The following is a 19,342-nucleotide window of genomic DNA, read 5'->3' as shown; positions in this document are numbered from 1 at the left end:
CTCCCTGGGATGTGCCAAGGCAGACCTTAGCGAAGTGAAGGTGAACTCATCCCCTTTCTTGAGTAAGCACTTTGAAACTCTAGACTTAGTCTTTTTTTCCAAGAATATTTCAATCACAATTTGTAACTCTTAAGACATCTGCAAGTAGCCACATATAATATTTTTCTTCTTTCAGTTTATATGTTTGTAGGTAACTCTCCTGCTGTTGCACTATTACGGGAGATCTTCATGAGCCGCAGAAACAAAGGGTGATTCAGCTACAGACACAGAAAGGAGAAAATACACATTGTTCTAGTGCAAGCTGTGTGCAGTGGCATCCACAGAGACTTTGGAAGATGAACTCTTCCTTGGCTGATACGATCCTTATTATTCATTCCTGTTTATACCAAGCTTCAGTAAATTTTTGTTAAGATAATACCTATTATGGTGGGACCCAGAGCTCCTCTGGGGTCCTGAGGTACTGCTGCAGTAGAGTTAATAGTGATGGATATTCCTCTTTAAAGGAGCAGAGAAATAAGGTTCAGTTGTTAATATGATAGCTTGATAGTTCACTGCAAAAGAACAGTTCTACAATTTCAGTTCAGCTTTGCTTATCTTTACAATGTATTTGCTTTCACTGTCACAGCTACGTTCTGTTGCCATAGATTTTGTGTGCTGGAGGCTGTGTCTCTGGGCACAGACGTTACTGAGAGTTTGGGATCGTGTTATTCCTCACTCTGTTTGGAACAATTCAGTTTGCTCTAGGTGAAGCTGCCAGGGCTGAAGCACTTTACTGCCTGCTGCCCGGGATAGCTGGGAACTGACATTTCTTACATATCCTTGTACTGTTTGCCTGCTGTTCATCATTGTGCCTTAATATGTTAGTGCCATTGTGGTTGTTGTGGAGTCTTCCAGGGCTGTGGAGGACTGAATAATCACACAGAGTGCAACAGGCTTGACATGGCCTGTAAACATAAGAAAAGTGCACCACGTTCAGAAAACCAGAGTATGGAAATCTGTGGTGAGAGAGTGTGCCTTAATTCTTAATTCATAAATGTGACAAAGAAAACTTACAGGTACGAAGTCAAACTGACTCTTTTTTTTTTTTTTTTTAAAGCATTTGTCTGTGAGAAAATTATATTTTAAGTGTAGGTTTTTTGCCATCAAAGGGTGGAGATTTTATTGTTTATGAGACTTAGGAGTGCTGTAGCTGCTGTAGAGCCAATAGCAAGTATGACCTATGTGGAAAAAACCACAACTGGCTGCTGATTAACTTTTAAGTATTTTCCTAGTTGTTCACTTATAGTACTGTGGAATTAAAATAATGCTTAGGAAACGAATAAGGGTTCTTTAAAGCTTGGTGAAAGCATATTAACTAGTTAATCCTGGTCAATGCATGGTGAAGAACATTATCCCAAGCTGCAAATGAGGATATAGGAAGTGACTCTTGGACCACTGTTGATGTGAGTCACTGTCACAGTCAAGATCACATCCCAGGGTTTTGGCTTGTGCTTCTGAAATTCACTGTGGATTTTTTTATTAAGCTGTCTTGGGTCTGATCCTCTTAAGGATGCTGTGACTAGAGAGTCCCTGTAATAGGTTAGTTGTATATTAACTTCAAAGTCTGGACACATTCTTCAGTTGATGGGTGTCATGGAAAAATGCTTGTCAATGTTCTTTGTTCCTTGTCTTGCTTGTTAGATTTTATTGATGTGTGAAGCTGAGGTTGGTAGGAACTGACATTTCAGGAGTATTTCCAAAGGGCAGCAAGAAAATGTCACTTGTGTGGTCCCTCCCAGGCAGCATGTGGAGAGCCAGCCTTGCTTTTTGTTTGTCCTTTAGGGGAGCACTCTGCAGCCTGCATGGTCAGAGATGCATTTCATTTGGGCAGCACCTGTGCAGGGCTTCCAGCTTGGCTTGGGAAAGGACAAAAGCCAGCCTTGCCTACAAGCACAGCACTGCTGTCAGCTCCTTCTCTCTGGGCTGTGCCCCACAGCCCTACAACCTTGTAACTTTTAGTTTCCCTTCCCAAAAGTGAGGTTTTTGCTGCCTAGGAAGGGGATGTTTCTTGGATAGGATCACTGGAATAGAGATCCCTGCAGATTGTTCCTTGTATGGGTCAAGAAGGAAAAGAGCTTTAAATCGGTTGATAGTTTTTAGCTGTAGTTTTTAGAGCTGTTGTTACCAGCAGAAATTTGTCAGGCCTGCAGAGACACAGTGATGCTGTGTGATGAAGGATGTCTGAGTAAGACACCTCCCTGTGACACATCCCTTAGAGGAAGCGCCTTGATGGCCTCTTGAGAGAGAGGGAGATGGGCTGGTTTCGCAGTGTCTGGCCCAGTAACCAGTTGTGTTTGCCTGACAGGTTAAATTCATGTGCTCCCATGAGCTGTGTTAATCACACAGCAGTTCCTGCCCAGCACGTATTTTACATGTTGTGATTTGATTTACCAGAACAGCAGTATTAAAGAGTGCCATTATTTTTGGTGTTTGTTTCATTCTGTACTTACAAGTACTATTTAGGAAAAGTGCAAGTTTTTCTGGACATGTTTTTACTTTATTTTCCATTGCCTATAACAAATTACCATATTTTTGTTAGATTTTTAAAAGGTGCAAAAGTGAAATATGTTTTAAATTGTTGTTTGTCACCAAATTTCGTAACTTTTAGTTAAATTACAAATTCATTATAGAAGCTAGGAAGAAAAGTGAGTCATATGTGTAGAAAAAATAGTAATAGGTTTCAGGTTTAATGTTTTCTAAATATTACGGAGTTTTATATCTGTGTATGAGAATGCCTCATGTAAAAAGATTTGAGTTGACTTGATGAGAAAATTCCAGAAGTGAGCCTGGGAACTGATTTAAAATAAAGAGGATATAGTTGTTCAAAGAAGGGCTGGAGTTTTGCAAGCAGATGCTGCTGTTCTGTTCCACCTTTTCCTCTGTTGACCTCCTTGTGCAATGGAGAAGTTGTGTGAATAAATGTGTAATTTGGACATAATAGCCTTCTCTGTGTTTTGAAGGGGAAGCAAAAATTAATACACTGGTCATTTTTATTCAGTCATGGCAACTGAATGTAACCATCCTGAGGAAAGTCATGATGACTTTTGTTGTGGGACATTGTCTGTCGTTTCTTTAAAAATTGTGCTGGGGCTCTTTGGGGAATGCTTCTCCAGAGTCTGCAAAAAGAAAGCACAACTGCCTCCAGGAACCCCTGTGTTGCTTACCATGAGAGGATTTCCTGGATCGCTTGCTGTAAAAGCTTTTTGGGTTCTAGATGGAGGTTCACAGGATTCTCCTTTGGACCTCCTCCAATATCAAAAGCCCTTTCCATTGGGTTTATGAAGACCTCAGTTTGCTCACATCCAGAAAGTGAATTTTCATCAGTGTTTTCATTCCATCACTGAGGAGCTGTTCACACTCAGAGGTCTGGGGTTTGGATGTCTTGATTTAACCCAGCCAGCAACTCAGGCAGCTGCTTGCTCACTCCACCCTAAGCAGGATGGGGGAGAGAATCCCCAGAGGAATAGTGACAAAACTCGTGGGCTGAGATGAAGACAGTTCAGTAGATAAAGCAAAAGAAGGAACTCGGCCACCCCTTCCCATGGGCAGGTAGTTGTTTAGCCACCTCCAGGAGGGCAGGGCTCCATCACACATAGCAGGAACTTGAGAAGACAAATGCCATCACTCCAAAGGTCCCCCCTGCTTTCTCCTCCTCCCTGCTTTACATACTCAGCGGGATGCCGAATGGTCTGGACTATCCCTTGGGGTCAGTTGGGATCCGCTGTGTCTCCTCCCAGCTCCCTCACTGCTGAGGAGGTACAAGAAGCACAAAAGGCCTTGGCTCTGTGCAAGCCCTGCTCAGCAATAACCAAACCATCTCTATCCTATCAACACCTTTTGCAGCACAAACCCAAAAGGTACTAACTGCCATGAAGAAAACTAACCCTACCCGAGCCAAAGGCAGCACAGGGTGTTGCTGAACAGAAACGGAATTGCTTAACGAGGTTGGTGACTCATTTTGCCCCACTTGAGTAGAGAACAGAGAGGATGCATCATGGCCACTAATCTCCTCAGGAATTGCTCCTCGGTGCAGCCTGGAAGGAGCAGAGGGTGGAGTTCAGCCTTTCAGTCATCCTGAACTGAGGCTTGCCTACTGCTTTCAAGTTTGTCATCTTCTTTCCACCCACTGTGAGATGGAAGCTGGAGCATCTCTCTCTAAAACTCATAACAAAAAACAGTGAAGAATAAGCAACTTTTTTTTTTTGTATTAGAAATTTCTTTATATCCTGTTTTCACTGTCTTTACACCAATGGTTGAAAGCAGTATTTGGTCTGTGACTTTACAGGAGGTAAGTTGATTTGTGTTTGTGTGTATCAGCTTTGTTTGTCCTCTTTGGAAATGCAGTATCCTCCTTTTAAAAGCTAACCCGAGTTCACCAACCACCTTCAGTAACCAGGAGGAGGAATTTGGGAAAGAGGGATCTGCTACTTTACTGACTGTAGAAACCGAGCAATACTGAGGAGAAGGAAATGGTTGTCATAGTAAATTTAGTGTTGTGGAGAGGAGGCAGGAAGCTGTCTGTTTACACCAGGGACAACTAGCAGGTCTGACTGGTTGGCTGATGCCAGTTACAAAATGCTGCCTCTGATGTGAGTCCTGCTGTGACAGACCAGCTCCATCTGCTGAACTTTGTCATTGTGAGCATATTTCATAAAACTCTAAATATTTCACAGCCTATGGAAATAGTTTGCTGCATGTGAAGAGTGCTGCTTGCTGTTTCTGTCTTTACTGTGTCCTGTTAGTTTTCATTTAGACTTAGGCAGACTTAAGAGTTTCCTCCTGAGAAGGGAGGCAGTTTTACACTGCTGGACCTGGGGGGAGGAGCTGAAAAAGACAAACCAGCTAATCGGGCATACTGCCCTGGGTGGAGGAAGACTAAAGGTGGTCCTGTGAGAGCCTTTCAGCTGGACATTGAGAGTTTGGTGAATGAGCTAAAAACATCTTTTAGCTATTGACTGGATGCCCAAGGTAAGAGATCTTTAATTCACTACCAACATGCCATGTAAATTCCGAGTTTAAGAGGAGGATAGTGCATTTCCAAGCACAGAGCTTGCTTACCCACTTGTCTGCGAATGCAAAGCAGGAACTCTCAACCTCACACTGCGTGCCTTGCTTTGCAGACACCGAAGCTTTTGGCAAAGACATAGCAAAAATGGTAAAGCCAACTCGGTTATTTTGTGAAAGTCATAAGAATTCACTGCTTTCTTCCTCTAAGCAACATCCCTGTGAAAAGGTATTGGTGCTGCAGAACCTGATCTGACTCAGGTCTCAAGTTTTAGATGAACTCAGGTCACTTTCAGATGACCGGCAGAGCCGTGTCTATAAAAACAGCATTTCTAAGATGGTCTGAACAAAATACAGGAATAAAGATGTGTTAAGAGATTGTTATTAGTACTACCATTATTGACTGCAATTTGGTTTTACAATTTAAAGCTTATATTACGTTTACAGAAACAATTTAATTTTTAAAATTCCTTGTCCCAAACAGACTAAAATGCATTTAAAATAAGAAAGATCCCCAAAGCTGAGTGTGCTTTAGCAGTGGTTATTTTAACTGTGTTAAGACAAAGGCATTTTATTTAGCTTCTGTACAAAACAAATTACTCAAAGTATGATCTTTTGGAAGGGAAACCAACTTACTTCCCTGTACAGGGCAGTGCCTATTCTAGTTACACAATAGGGTCACATTAACAAGACAAAATTTGTAGAGGTTCCACTTCCTGCCACAGAGGAAGTTCCCACAGAGAAGAGACCTTTTTTTGCATCCTCTTAGAGTGCCTGATTTTGTTTAAGACAAACATGCAAAATCTGCTTGCAACAGAAATAAAAAATTGCAATTTCATAGTTGAGAGTTTGGAAAGAACAAAATATCTGAGCATAGCTGGTGAGTAGGAAGAAGTGAGAACAGGTGAATAATATACTTATGCAAGAAATCACATTTTGTAGGAATGCATCCACTGAAGAACTCTTGAAAAACATTGTAAGTGCTAATATATATATTATTATACATCATTGACTTTTACTGATACATTTGGACTCTTCACTGTTTTGTTTTGGAGAACATAAGGACTTTAAGTGAGAATAAGTCCTTTTTGAAATCTCAGCATATAGGTTACTGTTTTTCCACCTGTGAGTTTCCATATGGACATGGTGCTTTTCCTTGAATTTCCATACTGCTGAGATTCCCTTTGCAGCCTGTTTTGGTATGGAAGATATACAGTGATGGAAAGCCAGCACCGTTTTTTTTCTCTTGAAATCCATATGGAGGAAGGCACCTCTGTCTGTCTCACCTGGCTGTGTTCTTCTGAAAATGACAACTTGTATTTGATGTTGAACCCCTAGAAGTCTACTGACCCATGGGCATCTTTTGAATATGGTTCTGTTTCTCAACTCAGATTTCTAAAAGACATGAATTATTGTTCATTCTCCTGTTCCTTCACCTTCTGTGGTTAGTGCTCCAGCTAGTCATTTCTGCCTGTGTGGAGTGGGTAGGGAGAGCAGTGAAGCAAGAGCCTACAGCCTCCAAGTTGTCCATTTTGTGTTCCTGTCACTGCCCCAGCAGGTCCTGGGCCCGTGCTCAGGGATGAGCTCCCCTCTCCACCTGGCACTGTAAGGTACACACTGCTGTCACTGGCATGAGTTACAGAGCAGTGCACAAATGGTGATACAGGATGTACGAGCTGTAGGGAGTTCCCTGCAAAATGCTGTTCTTTGCTGGTCCTGCAGGAGATGGGAAGTTGGCACTACATCACCTACAAAGTGGACTATTTTTATGGATCCCTGCAGACAGAATTTTGTAAAGTGGGGCAGGACAGCTTTCTACTTTGCTTGGAAGCATTATTTTGAGTAACTCTTAATTGGTCCCCGATCGCTGCTGCTGGGTGGGATTTTATCTGCCCGATTTCTTTAGATGATGAGCAGGCAGAAACCAAGTGCTTTTGTGGAGAGGTCAGTGTTTATTTTTGACAGGGAAACACTACAATCAGTGTGTCCCTTACACAACACAAACCAGTGGGATGTAAGTGGAATAGCTGCATTTGCACTGCTGGCTTAATTCACTGTTGTTTCCCAGAGCAGCAGTCCTGTCTTAATGCGCACCTTTGCCTTCTCCGTGTTCGGCATACACCATGCACTTGCTCATTGCTCTTTATGAGAATTAATTTCCTTTCCTGGTTGTTCCTTCCTTTCCACAGAGGGAAAACCGCAGGCTCCAAGAAGCAAGCATGAGGCTGGAGCAGGAGAACGATGACCTTGCCCATGAGCTTGTAACAAGCAAAATTGCCTTACGGAATGACCTGGACCAGGTAATGGTAACAGAGCTGGGGCCCAGCTTAGGCTTGCCAACAGCAATTGGAGGAGCCCTGCTTTGTGCTCAAGTGAAAGCATGAACACATTAAAAGTGTTACTATTTTTGCCTTTATTTTCCTTACAACCTCACTCTTAGCTGCACTCAGCTGTATTTCCATGTGCCACTGTAGGCATTCAGGGTCTGGCCAAGACTGCATCTTCTCCGTTGGGGATTGTTTAGAAAATGTAGGCCATAACCTTTAGGCAGATAGCAAAGAATGAACGTTTCCTTGAAAAAGGTGTCACGTAGTTCTTGGGAGACTAGTTTCAAGGGAAGTTGCATTGCAAAATGTCTGTGTGGATCTGTTTTTCACAGCACTTTTAGTACAGCCAGCACAATTCAGAGATAATGAAGTGGCACAGCACCAAAAATTCAACGGGCTGCTGGGTGTTCACTGATAACTGCTCGTGTTCCCTGTGGAGACTGGAATGTGGAAGGCAGCAGCATTCAGAGCCCTTTGCCCCAGACACAATGGTTTTCAGAGAACCACACATTCAACCCTCTTTTTCTACACTACCAGTGCTTGGAGAAACTGGAATGAACACAAAAAAGGAGGAAAGATTTGTAGTTCCTTCAAAGCATATCTTAAGTATCCTTGTAATCCCCAAATACTTTTGTTCTAAGATGTTAATCTCATCAATTTTCCATTCTTGCACTGTTTGTTTTCCTTTCTCCCATACAGCCTTATACAGACTAAGCAATGAAGAAATCCTTAATCCATCTCTTCAGCCATAGAGATGGTGGAGCTGGTTCTGCTGCCCTCAAACACCACTAATATCCTCATTAATCATTATTACTGTGGCAGAAAGATAAGCTGATACCCCCCACAGTGGTAGAAAACCAAACTTCAGCTCGGAGACAAGTTCTATATGGTTACTTGTTTCCAATGCCCTTTTCCCTCCTGTAATTTCAGCAAAGTCAGTGTTAATTGGCCACAGCCATTTCCTGTCTGGACCTCATTACTGAACAGGAAGGGTGGTGAGATGCTGTGTGTGTTTCCCAGCTGGGGCGGCCTACAGAATGTATCCAAACATTGAGAAATGTTTGGATATACTGGAATTTGTCTCCTGATGATTACTGAGGACAGTGCTCACAAAAACAAAGCATTCCCTGTATGTGTCACCAAAAGCTTGGTCCTTCCAGAGAAAATTATATTCTCGCATATCAGGTTTCTTCATGTAATACTTATTTGCACTGATAAACCATTCTTCTGGTGCTCCTGTTTGCCTCTTACACTTGCCTTTGCCTGAGCACTTTGTAGGGTACAGTGCAGATACCTAAGTATTTTACAGTTATGTTTTCCCTGCTCACAGATTAAAAAATGGGATGAGTTATTTGAAGTTACACAGGAGGTAAATCATGCTGCCCTCACTTAGATTGATATTGCTCCCAACAAAAATACCCTATACATCACTCTTTGTGCTAGGACATAGTATCTGTGGTTAAGTGCCATCTAGGCATAGGTAAGCAATTGGCCAAAGGGTCCTTTTGCACAGGTGTTGACACACAGTGAAACGATTCAGTAAATGGCTAACTGAAAAGGGAATTTCATATCAAAAAGTTACGTGAGCCATTAGAGGGCAGGAAAAGGCAATGCTAAAACCTGAACCTAGTGTATTTCTGAGCTGTACATCCCAGTGTGTTTGCACTGGCACAGAGAACATCTGATTTACACAAGTGTCTCTGATTCTAGGCTGAAGACAAAGCAGATGTTTTGAACAAGGAACTTCTCCTGACCAAACAGAAGCTAGTGGAGACTGAGGAAGAGAAAAGGAAGCAGGAAGAGGAAACTGCTCAGGTAAGGCATTCTCCAGCTTTTCCCATTTAGTTAGTAAATGCAAGAAAAATGATATGCAGAAAAGTGGGGTTGTGTTGCAATTGCGAAAAGGGTTTTGTCCTCAAAATGCAGTTTCAGTTAAAAGTTTATAGTGCCAAGGTAATTTTTTTCCCCAAAGTATAGTTTTCAGTGGTATTCCTTACGTGAGCTCTGAATGTTTAGTTTTTCACAGCTTATCCTCTTCCAAGTATTGTAACAATTGTTGTCACTGGTGGTGAGCAATCTCAGCTAAGGAGATGTGATCAGACCTCTTAAATATCTAAATGAAGAAGCTGGAGGTGGTGCTGCCTTATAAGAGCCCATTCTGGATTCAGCTGCTGGATCACTTAAATAATGTTCCTTCCTGAAGCCAGCAGCAGAAGAACAGGGGTGGGGGTTGGGAGAATTTTGCTGACTAGACCTGGCTTCGTACTCAGCTGCAAAATACTCAGTCTTTGTTCTGTAATCCTATATATCTAACATGTACGTTTCAAAAGCGATACCCTGATTTTTAATTTTGCTATTTGGCAACAGTGACTGCAACAATTAATGTTAATCCGTTGTGTCTCTAAAATGGAGTACTCTGTTTGCCATAAGTAAGGCACTGAGGCTTTTTTCCTACTGAAAGTGCTCTCCAAGTGGAGTGGTTCTGAAGGAGGGATGAGTTAGCTGTGTTTTCACTCAGTGCCACAGATCCAAACAGATTTTTTTTCTCCTGTTAGGGAGATGACAGTGTTGAGAGAGTCTTCTTGTTCCATCTCCAAACAAACAAACAAACAATCTGGCCAAACCTGCTGTGATAATGTGCAGAAAAACAAAAACTAAATCAGTAAACCCCACTTAATAGTAATGCTTTTCTTTGTGTTCTGTGGACCATGATGTACCACCATTTAACACAGAGAATGGGAATTCAGCTACAGGAGAATTCCCTAACCAGAGATAAAGGGTCACAGTAGAGACTTCTTGGTTATCACTGATATAATCAGTATTTGTAAACTGAGTAAATCAGACACTTGTCTGAGAACTGGAATTTCATAAGAAGCAGCTGTAGAGCTGTTGTAAACACAGCGAGACACAAAGAAAACAATCTGATGACATGTTTTGAGAAGTTCTGTCAGTGTACTCTGTAACTTTTCTCCTTCAATTCCTAGCTGAAGGAAGTCTTCAGAAAGCAGCTGGAGAAGGCAGAATCTGAGATCAAGAAAACCACTGCCATTATTGCAGAGTACAAACAGGTACCATTCCAGAGACCCTTTCTCATAATTTCTTCATTCTACCTGTTACAAGAGCTGAATTTTCAGCATTGCAGATCTCATCCTTCAAACAAGCTCCACCTTTCAGGCTTTCAGAGAGCAGTGTTGTAATTTGTCATAAATCTTCTTGTGGCTTTCCTAATAGTTTCCTAATTAGGCAGTCAGGAATAACCTGTCTTTCAGCTAATTTTAGTACTGTAGGGTGAATGCTTCTGTACTTTGTGACATAATGCAGTATAAACATCATAAACCAACTCATCCATAAAATGTCCCTGTCTCTGTATTCTGGTTCTGTATTGAATAGTGCTGGGTTTTTATCATTCACAGCAGCAGTGGAGTTGTTAAGGGGGAATGCATATACTGACTGAGGCAGAATTTAAGAAATGTTGGTTCTAGCAAAAACCATTGTTAAAAAGCACACTTTAGTATAGTAAACTTGAGCTAAGAGACTGCTTTCTCTGCTCCAGATTTGTTCCCAGCTGAGTACCAGGCTGGAAAAACAGCAAGCGGCCAGTAAAGATGAACTGGAAGTTGTGAAGGTGAGAACAATGTCTCTGCATAGGGGATATTTGTAACACAAGTGTTGCTGAATGCCAGGCATACAGAACGAAATGTGAACTGAAGTTCAAGTACATCAATAGCCCCACATGCGTTTTTCAGCAGATGTAAACAAGGAAAGGTTTTATTTCCTTTCATGGTTCTTTATCTTGCATCGGACAGTGTGGAACTCTCAAACTGAAATGCATTTAGTACTTGGCTTCTCTTTTTGCTGTCAAAATATATACTTCTGGTAAAAAATGTAGAGAAAACCGCATTTACTTGGATGTTTTGATTAACTGGAAAAAAAAGAAGACTCTCTAGAAGACAAAACATGTTGTTTCTCAAGTGTGCACACTTGAGATTGGAATTGGCCAGACTGACAAGGTTTATCTATTTAGGTTTCTGTAATTAAAGTAGAATTGGTTTAAGTAATTAAACCAAATGGCACTACTAGGGCCATCCTCAGAATATATACCAGGGGTTCCTCTCTCTTCTCTAAGCCCCTTACCAGGAACACATACATAAAAGTTAAAAATTTCCTGATAGGTGGAGGCAATAATACTAGTAGTAATAATAATCATAATAATTCTGAGTAGGCAGAGTTGTTTACCCTCTGCTGTAGCTTCTACATATTACTTTAGTACTCAAGCTGAACTGGATTTGTTGCTTTTTAGTGATTTTTTTAATGTTATTGATAATAACATAAAATAATTCTAGGATTGACATTCCTATATTCTGCTGAAATAGCTCAATATCCTGTTTTAGTCTGTGCAAACCAGGCCAGCTGCTTCATCTATTCAGATTTAATTTACTCTTCTGAGTTGTGCTGACATAATTACAAAACTTTGGTAGCAAGAAGAGTCTAATATAGGAGCAAAGTCTCCATGCTTAGAGCATGCTATGTAGATTTTAGGAATTTTTCTACTGGTTAACATACCCTGGAAATTGTTCATGAACTACTCAAATTCTTTTCATGCCAATTATAAAAACTGCAGTACTAGATGGTTTGAGATTGAGGCAGTCTGACAAATAAAATGGCTCTTCCAGGAAGTACAGCAACTCCTGTAGCATGGATTAAGAATGAGCTTTCTGGGTATTTCAGGGTAAAGTGATGGCCTGCAAACACTGCAGTGAGATTTTCAGCAAGGAGGGGACACTGAAGGTGCCTGCTGTGAGCACAGACAACAAGGGCCTCGAAACAGATGATGAGAAAGATGCACTGAAGAAGCAGCTGAGAGAGATGGAGCTGGAGCTTGCACAGACCAAACTGCAGCTTGTGGAAGCCAAGTGCAAAATTCAGGTACGTGGAATCCAAGTACAGCAGGGTGGTTACCTTAACTTCATGCTTAGTCCAAGATTATTCTGAATCATACAAAAAATTGTTCCAAAAGGGAGCACATACCTGCATGCCTGTATGTCTGAACTTTCAGGGAAAAAAAACTTCCTTAAAAAGAAAAAGATGATTTTTTTTGTGTCTAAATATCTTGTGCTGTTTCAGCAGTTTGAATGTCTTCTCTCCCCAGTGCCTGGGAGATTGCAAGGGAAGTGCCGGACTGCAGGGACTGAGTGTGAAGATGTTTCTTTGTTAATTAATTAGGTTTTGATCAATTCTGACTATTCTGCTTTCTTAGGAGCTGGAGCACCAGAGAGGAGCCCTTATGAATGAAATCCAAGCTGCCAAAAACTCTTGGTTTAGCAAAACCCTGAACTCTATCAAAACGGCCACAGGCACACAGGCACCGCCGCAGCCGCAGCCGCCCGTGCCTCCCCGAGAGGGCAGCACATAGTTCCAGCCACAGCCGGCTCAAGAGCACAAAGAACAACACAGCTGAAACCTTGGAGGATTCTTCCAGCGGTCTCCTCCTGGGCAAAGGACAATGAGGCAGGAGTGCAGGCTTGAAGTGAAATTCTTCAGTGTTTTTCATTCATTTTCTGATGTGACCCTTTTCAAAGGGGGCAGAAAAAAAAAAAGAAGTCCGGGTTTATGTTGAATTCCTACTTCCCATACTGCCTTGCTGAAAGCCACGTTCTGATACCTTCATACTTTTACACTTTATTTTATATGACTAGATGTTAAATAAATATTTCAAAACTAGGTCTTTAATACACATCTGATTTGAAATTATTTTTGTCTTGCATAGAAGGTTTTTCTTCTTCTGGAGGAAGAGAGAGAATGGAAAATGTACAGTACTGCAGCATAATCTCTCCCTAGAAAGCACAGTGTAAGACATTGAGGATAACTTAGGCCCTGGGACCATCTCAGAAGTTTATCACAGCAACTGCATCCTGCAGAGAAGCACTTTTTGTAAAGCTTAGGCCATAGCAAAGATAGGCTTGTGCTCTCCTGGCACAATTGCTATGAGCTTCCCTTGCAACTTCTTTGTTTGGATTGGTTTTTCTTCAGAAATACAAGTAGTGCAGTTTTTGTAACACTGTTGTTTAAAGGCTGTTTACAGCCCAACTGGAATTTAACATAAAGTTCCCTAGTTCTCTTTTAAATTCATGTTTATATTAAGAATTCCAAGGAATAATTCCTTCCACTGGGATAAAGGGAGAATCGTTTTGACACTTACTTGATGTTTCTGCTGAGAAGCAGAGTGGAGACCTTGCATGGCTTTGACCTTCTGAAATCCTGTGCAATAAAGGGTAGGTTTTATGAATAAAAGTAATGAAAGCCTTGCCCTGGGTCTATATTCAGATTCCAAATTTGACACAGAAATGAGGTATCAAAAAAAAAAACACCCAAGAGGCTTGTGCTGCACTGATGAATAAAATACCATAGAAACAAGATCTGTTTGCTAGAAGTGTTTGGTTAGGAAACACTTTGTTGGTATTACTTATTTTTATAAAAACAAGCATTTTCAAGCCCTAGACTTTCCTGTGGGGGTGGACTTCTCTGGTGATTCCCAAACCTGTCTGGTTGTTTTATATCTCTTAAGGTAAGAAAGTTCAAAAGCATTTGTTTTGACTAAACATAAAGTGTTCATAGAAATACTTATTTCATGGAAAATTAAACTATTGCTTGAACTGATGGAATATTTTTTTAATTATATGTGTCATGTCTGAAGATGGTCTTGCAGGTAAATGTCATTGCTGGACTAAATGTTGTGTATTAGTTGTTTCATTTACAAGATTTTTCCAGGGACACTAGTTCTGTTTTGATCATTTTTTTTTTAATTCTAAGGAATGCCATACATTGTCTGTTTTGTACAATAAAATTTAATAATACTCATCTTGTGCTTTGTTGTCAAGCATAATTGTGAATTATTTTCAACAGGGTAGTACAAATTTAATGTAAGCAGTGCCAAAGGAAAAATTCCAAAAGGCAGTCAGCTGATAGAAGAAAAGATCAAAATATAATCACCATCCTGACACAGTTCTCTCTTCTGAGAATAAGGGGTTAAAAAACTTTAATATGTTAAAATGTACCTTCAAGAACAGTGATTATCTGGAATTATTAATACAACAAGGAACAAAAGGAGGGAAACCAGATGGTATTTCTTTTGCAAATGTTATCAAAGGTCTTTTTCCCTTGTCACTTTCTTGCTCATAATATTTGCATAAATGTTTCCATTCTCTCGACTGACTAAAGCCAGTGTTAGTCATTCACTTACCAGTTCTGCTTCACATTCAAAATGTGAATCTGAATTCATAATAAATCTGAAGTGACATTTAAAGATGCCTGGTGAACATCTGATTGTTGAATTTGAGAGTACTGTGCCCATGAGGGAAACTGGTTGTTTGACAGGTGTCTGAATGTCTCATTTCATTTATCTTAAATCCTACTTACAAGTGGATTTAAAACCATGATTGGAAAAGTTCAGTAAGAATGAGTAAAGAAATGTATTAGGCTGTGATTCCCTGAGCAGATGAGTTACGAGCTCACTCCTGCTCACCCCTCCAACCCCCCATTGTACAGTCCTGTCTCTTGTCCTTGTTGTAATATGTACTGGAGATAATTAAAAACGACAACAACAACAAAACAAAAGCTGTGGGTGGATTTATCCCCCTACAGCTCATCTTTTGTTAAGTGAATGAGTTAAATCACCTCAGAGGGTTGAGTGAGCAGATCATGGGAGTGGGACATCCCAAATTCATCAGAAAGGAACTGGTAAATAAGGTCACCATGTTTCACAGAATGAGCTTTGACACAACATTCATTTTCTCAGTGTAGCTGCTTTCTGACTTTGGAAGTTGAGTTTCAGGAGCAAAACCACATTTGCTACCTGCTAGCCATGATGATTTCAAACCCTTGTAAGGAGGGAAGCTTACCTCACCCAAAGGAAGTTTCAGAAAGTAATGACCCTAAAGGCAGTAAAGAATTTCCACCTTCCAGCTGTAGATCCAAGGTAGCATTTGTAGCAATGGCATTTGGAAGAGTAATACTTAGGTGGAAACTGCATCTTCTCAGCATTACTGAAAGAGTAAGAAAATAACTTTATGGCATTATCTTGATGAATATGCAGAATGAAGGAAAAGAGCAGGACTCCATGATTAAACCAGGCAAGCTAAAAGTCTGTCTGCTGCCTATAAATGCTGTTGGGAAATTTAGTTTCCTGCAAGAAAAGAGATCTCTGTGTCACAGAACTACCTACACGTATATCCTTGGTGGGTTTGTCAGGGATAGCTGGCTTATTGCTCAGCTTTTCAGCAGGAAACATCATCAAGGTCTCACTGAAACTGTTGTTTCCATGTGGCACTGCAACAGCTAACATAGCTCCTAAGTCTGGAGTGATCAACCTTTTTTCCCTTAGTATGTAGGAAACTATGTGTTCAGATCAAATTTTTATTAAAATTAATTTGAATTTTATAAATATATATGTGGAACTAAAACCTATTTTTAAATTTTATCAAGAATGCACCCTTCTGAAATAAAGTCTTTACTTTGATTAGGAACAAACCTCCAAAGAATATTTTTACTACAACTTTTATCTTGTTGGACTATAATCTCTTCCTGAGATGCCCAATATGGGAGGCAAAAAAAAAAAAAAGTCCTTATTTTCACTTTAAAAAGTTGGTTTTCCTTTGACTGTAACACTTTACAGGCTAAATGAAGCAAGGCTGATTTAGTTATGTGGTACATTTGTGAACTAGTCTTGTATTATCTCTGTGAACCAAACTTAATAATCTAAAGTAACAGGACTTATTCCACTTAGCTTAAGTTTCTAAATGTACTTGGAGAGGAATAAAAAGTAAAAAAGATAGAAAATACCATGGGTGGAAAAGCCAAGAAACTGTGAAGTCCCTGAGGTCTGTCTGCATTAGGGTTTGGCAGAAACAGTCTCAGGAAAGGTAATCAGCCATGTAATCAGTACTGCCAGTGGTCAAACCCACCCTTGTCCTGTCCGTTAATGAGGATTTAATTTGCTTCAGCTGAGTTACATTGCTACAACGAAGTTAAAGTGCTTACATAGGTAAGCAGTATTTTTTTTCTTTGTTAGATGTTTTAAATGACTTCTCTTGCTTGGCCCTTGAAATTTCTTTAAAGATAAATGATCATCTCTGCCACTGTGTTAAGAACAACTTGAAATAAAACCAGCCATTTACAAGAGTAGATGGAGATAAAAAGTCAAGAATTGCAAGAGTTCAGCCCCTTCACAAAGCATGAAGCATCCCATTGACTTCAGGGTTGTGATGCTACTCATTGACTAAACGTGGTAGTTTAAGAGTAAATAAAAATCTGCATTTACTGGCACTAAAATATCAACATTTGGAAATCACATGGCCATGCTGTCTCCACTGGATCAAGGTGGGGCTGTTCCTTCTGTTAAGTAGCTGCAGTGAAATCCATGAAACTACTTGTATGTGTGGGAGAACTATAATCAGGTGATTTTCATTTACTCAGAGGATTTTCATTTACTGTTAGACTCAGGGATAATTGGCAACTTCTGCACCATCTCCTCTAAGCCTAAACACCCTTGGCTTTGATACCAGAAGCACTCTTACCTTACAGTGCTGGTGTTCTTCCAGCTGCTAGAGAGAAAACCGTGGGAAGTGTCATGTCTGATCGGTTGTGAAGAAAGGGCAGAGATGTTCCCCTCAGGTCTGAGGGATTGCTGTGGCTGACAAGCACTCCCTGTCCCTGCTGGACCCTGCTGAGGGCGCTGCACCAGATGTGCAAACACAGAGGTTAAAACTAATTTACTTATCTGTCTATTGTGCCAATATCCTACTTGGAACTATCCCGTTAGCTCCTTCCAGGTAATAACACTAAGGGAGACATGATGAAACACTCAAGTTTGGATCTCTCAGGTGTTAGGGGAGGTGTACGTCACAGCAGCTTTTAGAACTGAGCTAATCCACAGGCGGCTTTTGGGAAGTGCAAGGAGTTTGCAACTGGATTAATAATGCTCAGCATTGACCAAGACCTTATCCTTCCCAGGTCAGAAGTCTACACAATTTATTTCAGGATTGTGACTTAACACATACAGGTCAATTCTCCAGGAAATACAGGGCTCTCCATTTCTCCTGGATCCCAATGGCTTTGCTACTGAATGTATTTCATGCTATTTTTACCTGAAAAACAACAACAACAAAAAAAGGTACAGAATTAGGATATTAATTTTATTATTTTCTTATTCAGTGTGACTTACTTTTATTTAACCTGTAAAGGAATATATATGTATCTTTGGAGAACTGTATCTTACATACAGAATAATATATAAGAAACAGAACAACAAGGGGATAAATACATCAAAAGGATTTGGTATCATAAATTTCATTTGATACCACAAGAATCCTGGGCTGTACTAATTTCCTTACAGTTTCTCTTATTTTTGTATTTTATATAATACATGGATGGTACTACCAATGCCAACCACAGCAGATGTTCCCAGATTTTTCTTCAGATCTCAATTTCAGTAATTCCTGGGTTTGCAATTCTGCTATACCACCCTCAAAAGCTGTGCCAGGGGCTCTACTGAGCTTTGGGAGCCCTTGCTTTCCCATGGAAGAAGATTCTCTGGCTTCTTTGAACTGGGAAAAGATGACATATAAATGCAGAAAAGTTTCTAATCAAGCATAATACATCTCCCTCTGTGTCTGCCATTAAGGTGGATAGATTTGCTCCAGCACACTGAAAACAGAGCAGTTCCAAAGCTCTGACTCCATGACAATAAAGTTTTCCAGATTTGGGGTTGCCTTTTGATCTGGGTGTGTCCCAAGTTCACAAATCCTGAAGAGTTAGGAAAAAAAAGAGCATCATAGAGAGGTCACACTTCCAACTGAGAATCATTCAGTACTACCACTACTTACTTGGGTAACACATCCATGTATTATATAAAGTACAACATGAAAATATAAGTGTAATGCTCGTTATTAAAAGTGCAATTCAATGTACCTGGTCACAACAAATGTTTACTTTTTTAATTGTTACAGAATTGTTCAGATCAGTACCTTGTTATCATTGTGTGAACGATGCCTTGTAAAATAAATGGAAATGGAAAACAACTTGGGAATAAGATGCTTATTTTCTTAAGCCATTTACTTAAGAAGCAGCTTAAATCTGTTTGCAGGAAGAAGCAGCTGCTGTGTCAGGTTTTCTGACGCAGTTCTCACCAGCAGCTCTGCTGCACCAGGGCACAGTGACTTGGCAGGCTGGCTGCCCAAAGGGGATGCATGCTAATTCCAGCCTGTTTCTTAGGACAATGTCCCTGTTCACAGGGTACACCTGTTCACCTGTGCCAGCGGGATAAGGGCTCACCCTGGTCCTCTGCTCCACATGCCAGTCTGAGGTTTCCAGCACAGAGAATGCTTTTCCTAAAGGTTGGTGATACACAGCAGTGGGACAGGAGTTGTTGTTAAGGACTTCATGCTTCCCTGGAGTACACGCGCCTTGAGGCAGCGTGCCGGCAGGAAGAGACGAGGGGGCAGAAGGAAACAGCAAGAAACTGGCAAATGACTACTAAGAGAGAGGCAGGGCTGAGCAAGAACAGAGAGCAGAATGTGCCACAGACAAAAGTATCCAAATGTTTTATAAAACCATTTTTCCATGTGAGCAACTGCTCTAGGATTTATTTTTCCATTAACTGAGAAGAACTGCCGTTGTTCCCAGATAACAGCAAAAGCACACAGCACTTCAGGGGAAGATAAGGCAAAGAGGGACAAAAGCTGAAGATTAAATTTACCAGCCATAACATTTTGTATGGATTTACCTCCACATCACTATCCAAAATGTTAGTCAGGAGAGGAGGCAGCATCCAGATGCTGTTGCAGCTTCCTGCAAAGGAGAGCTATGTGGAGCTTGTTTTACATGACAAGAGAGAGAACTCTTCCACATGGAAGCTGCCACTCAAAGGGAAGTGCCATGTGTGCAGAAATGCTCATCATTGAAGGAAACTAAGTAAA

The 19,342-nt window shown here is 40.7% G+C and overlaps 1 protein-coding gene across 10 annotated transcripts in view; it reads left to right on the top strand.

Moving 5' to 3' along the window:
• Positions 1-18,445, top strand: part of RABGAP1L (RAB GTPase activating protein 1 like) — a 224,425-nt gene extending 205,980 nt beyond the window's left edge. For 7 of the 10 annotated variants that reach the window (XM_068199461.1, XM_068199460.1, XM_068199462.1 and 4 more), the window contains 6 exons: positions 7,233-7,343; positions 9,081-9,185; positions 10,355-10,438; positions 10,924-10,995; positions 12,099-12,296; positions 12,628-18,445. In XM_068199461.1, the coding sequence (XP_068055562.1) occupies positions 7,233-7,343; positions 9,081-9,185; positions 10,355-10,438; positions 10,924-10,995; positions 12,099-12,296; positions 12,628-12,783 (726 nt within the window). In that variant the 3' untranslated portion in view covers positions 12,784-18,445. Of the gene's footprint in view, positions 1-175; positions 2,980-3,797; positions 4,328-7,232; positions 7,344-9,080; positions 9,186-10,354; positions 10,439-10,923; positions 10,996-12,098; positions 12,297-12,627 lie in introns of those variants that run through there. The other 3 variants (XM_068199463.1, XM_068199469.1, XM_068199468.1) reach the window with 2 other exon arrangements.
• The last annotated feature ends 897 nt before the right edge of the window (positions 18,446-19,342 follow it).

The sequence above is a fragment of the Anomalospiza imberbis genome, chromosome 9 (assembly GCF_031753505.1).
Source record: "Anomalospiza imberbis isolate Cuckoo-Finch-1a 21T00152 chromosome 9, ASM3175350v1, whole genome shotgun sequence".
Taxonomy (NCBI): Eukaryota; Metazoa; Chordata; class Aves; order Passeriformes; family Viduidae; genus Anomalospiza; species Anomalospiza imberbis.
This window is presented reverse-complemented; position numbering and strand designations above follow the sequence as displayed.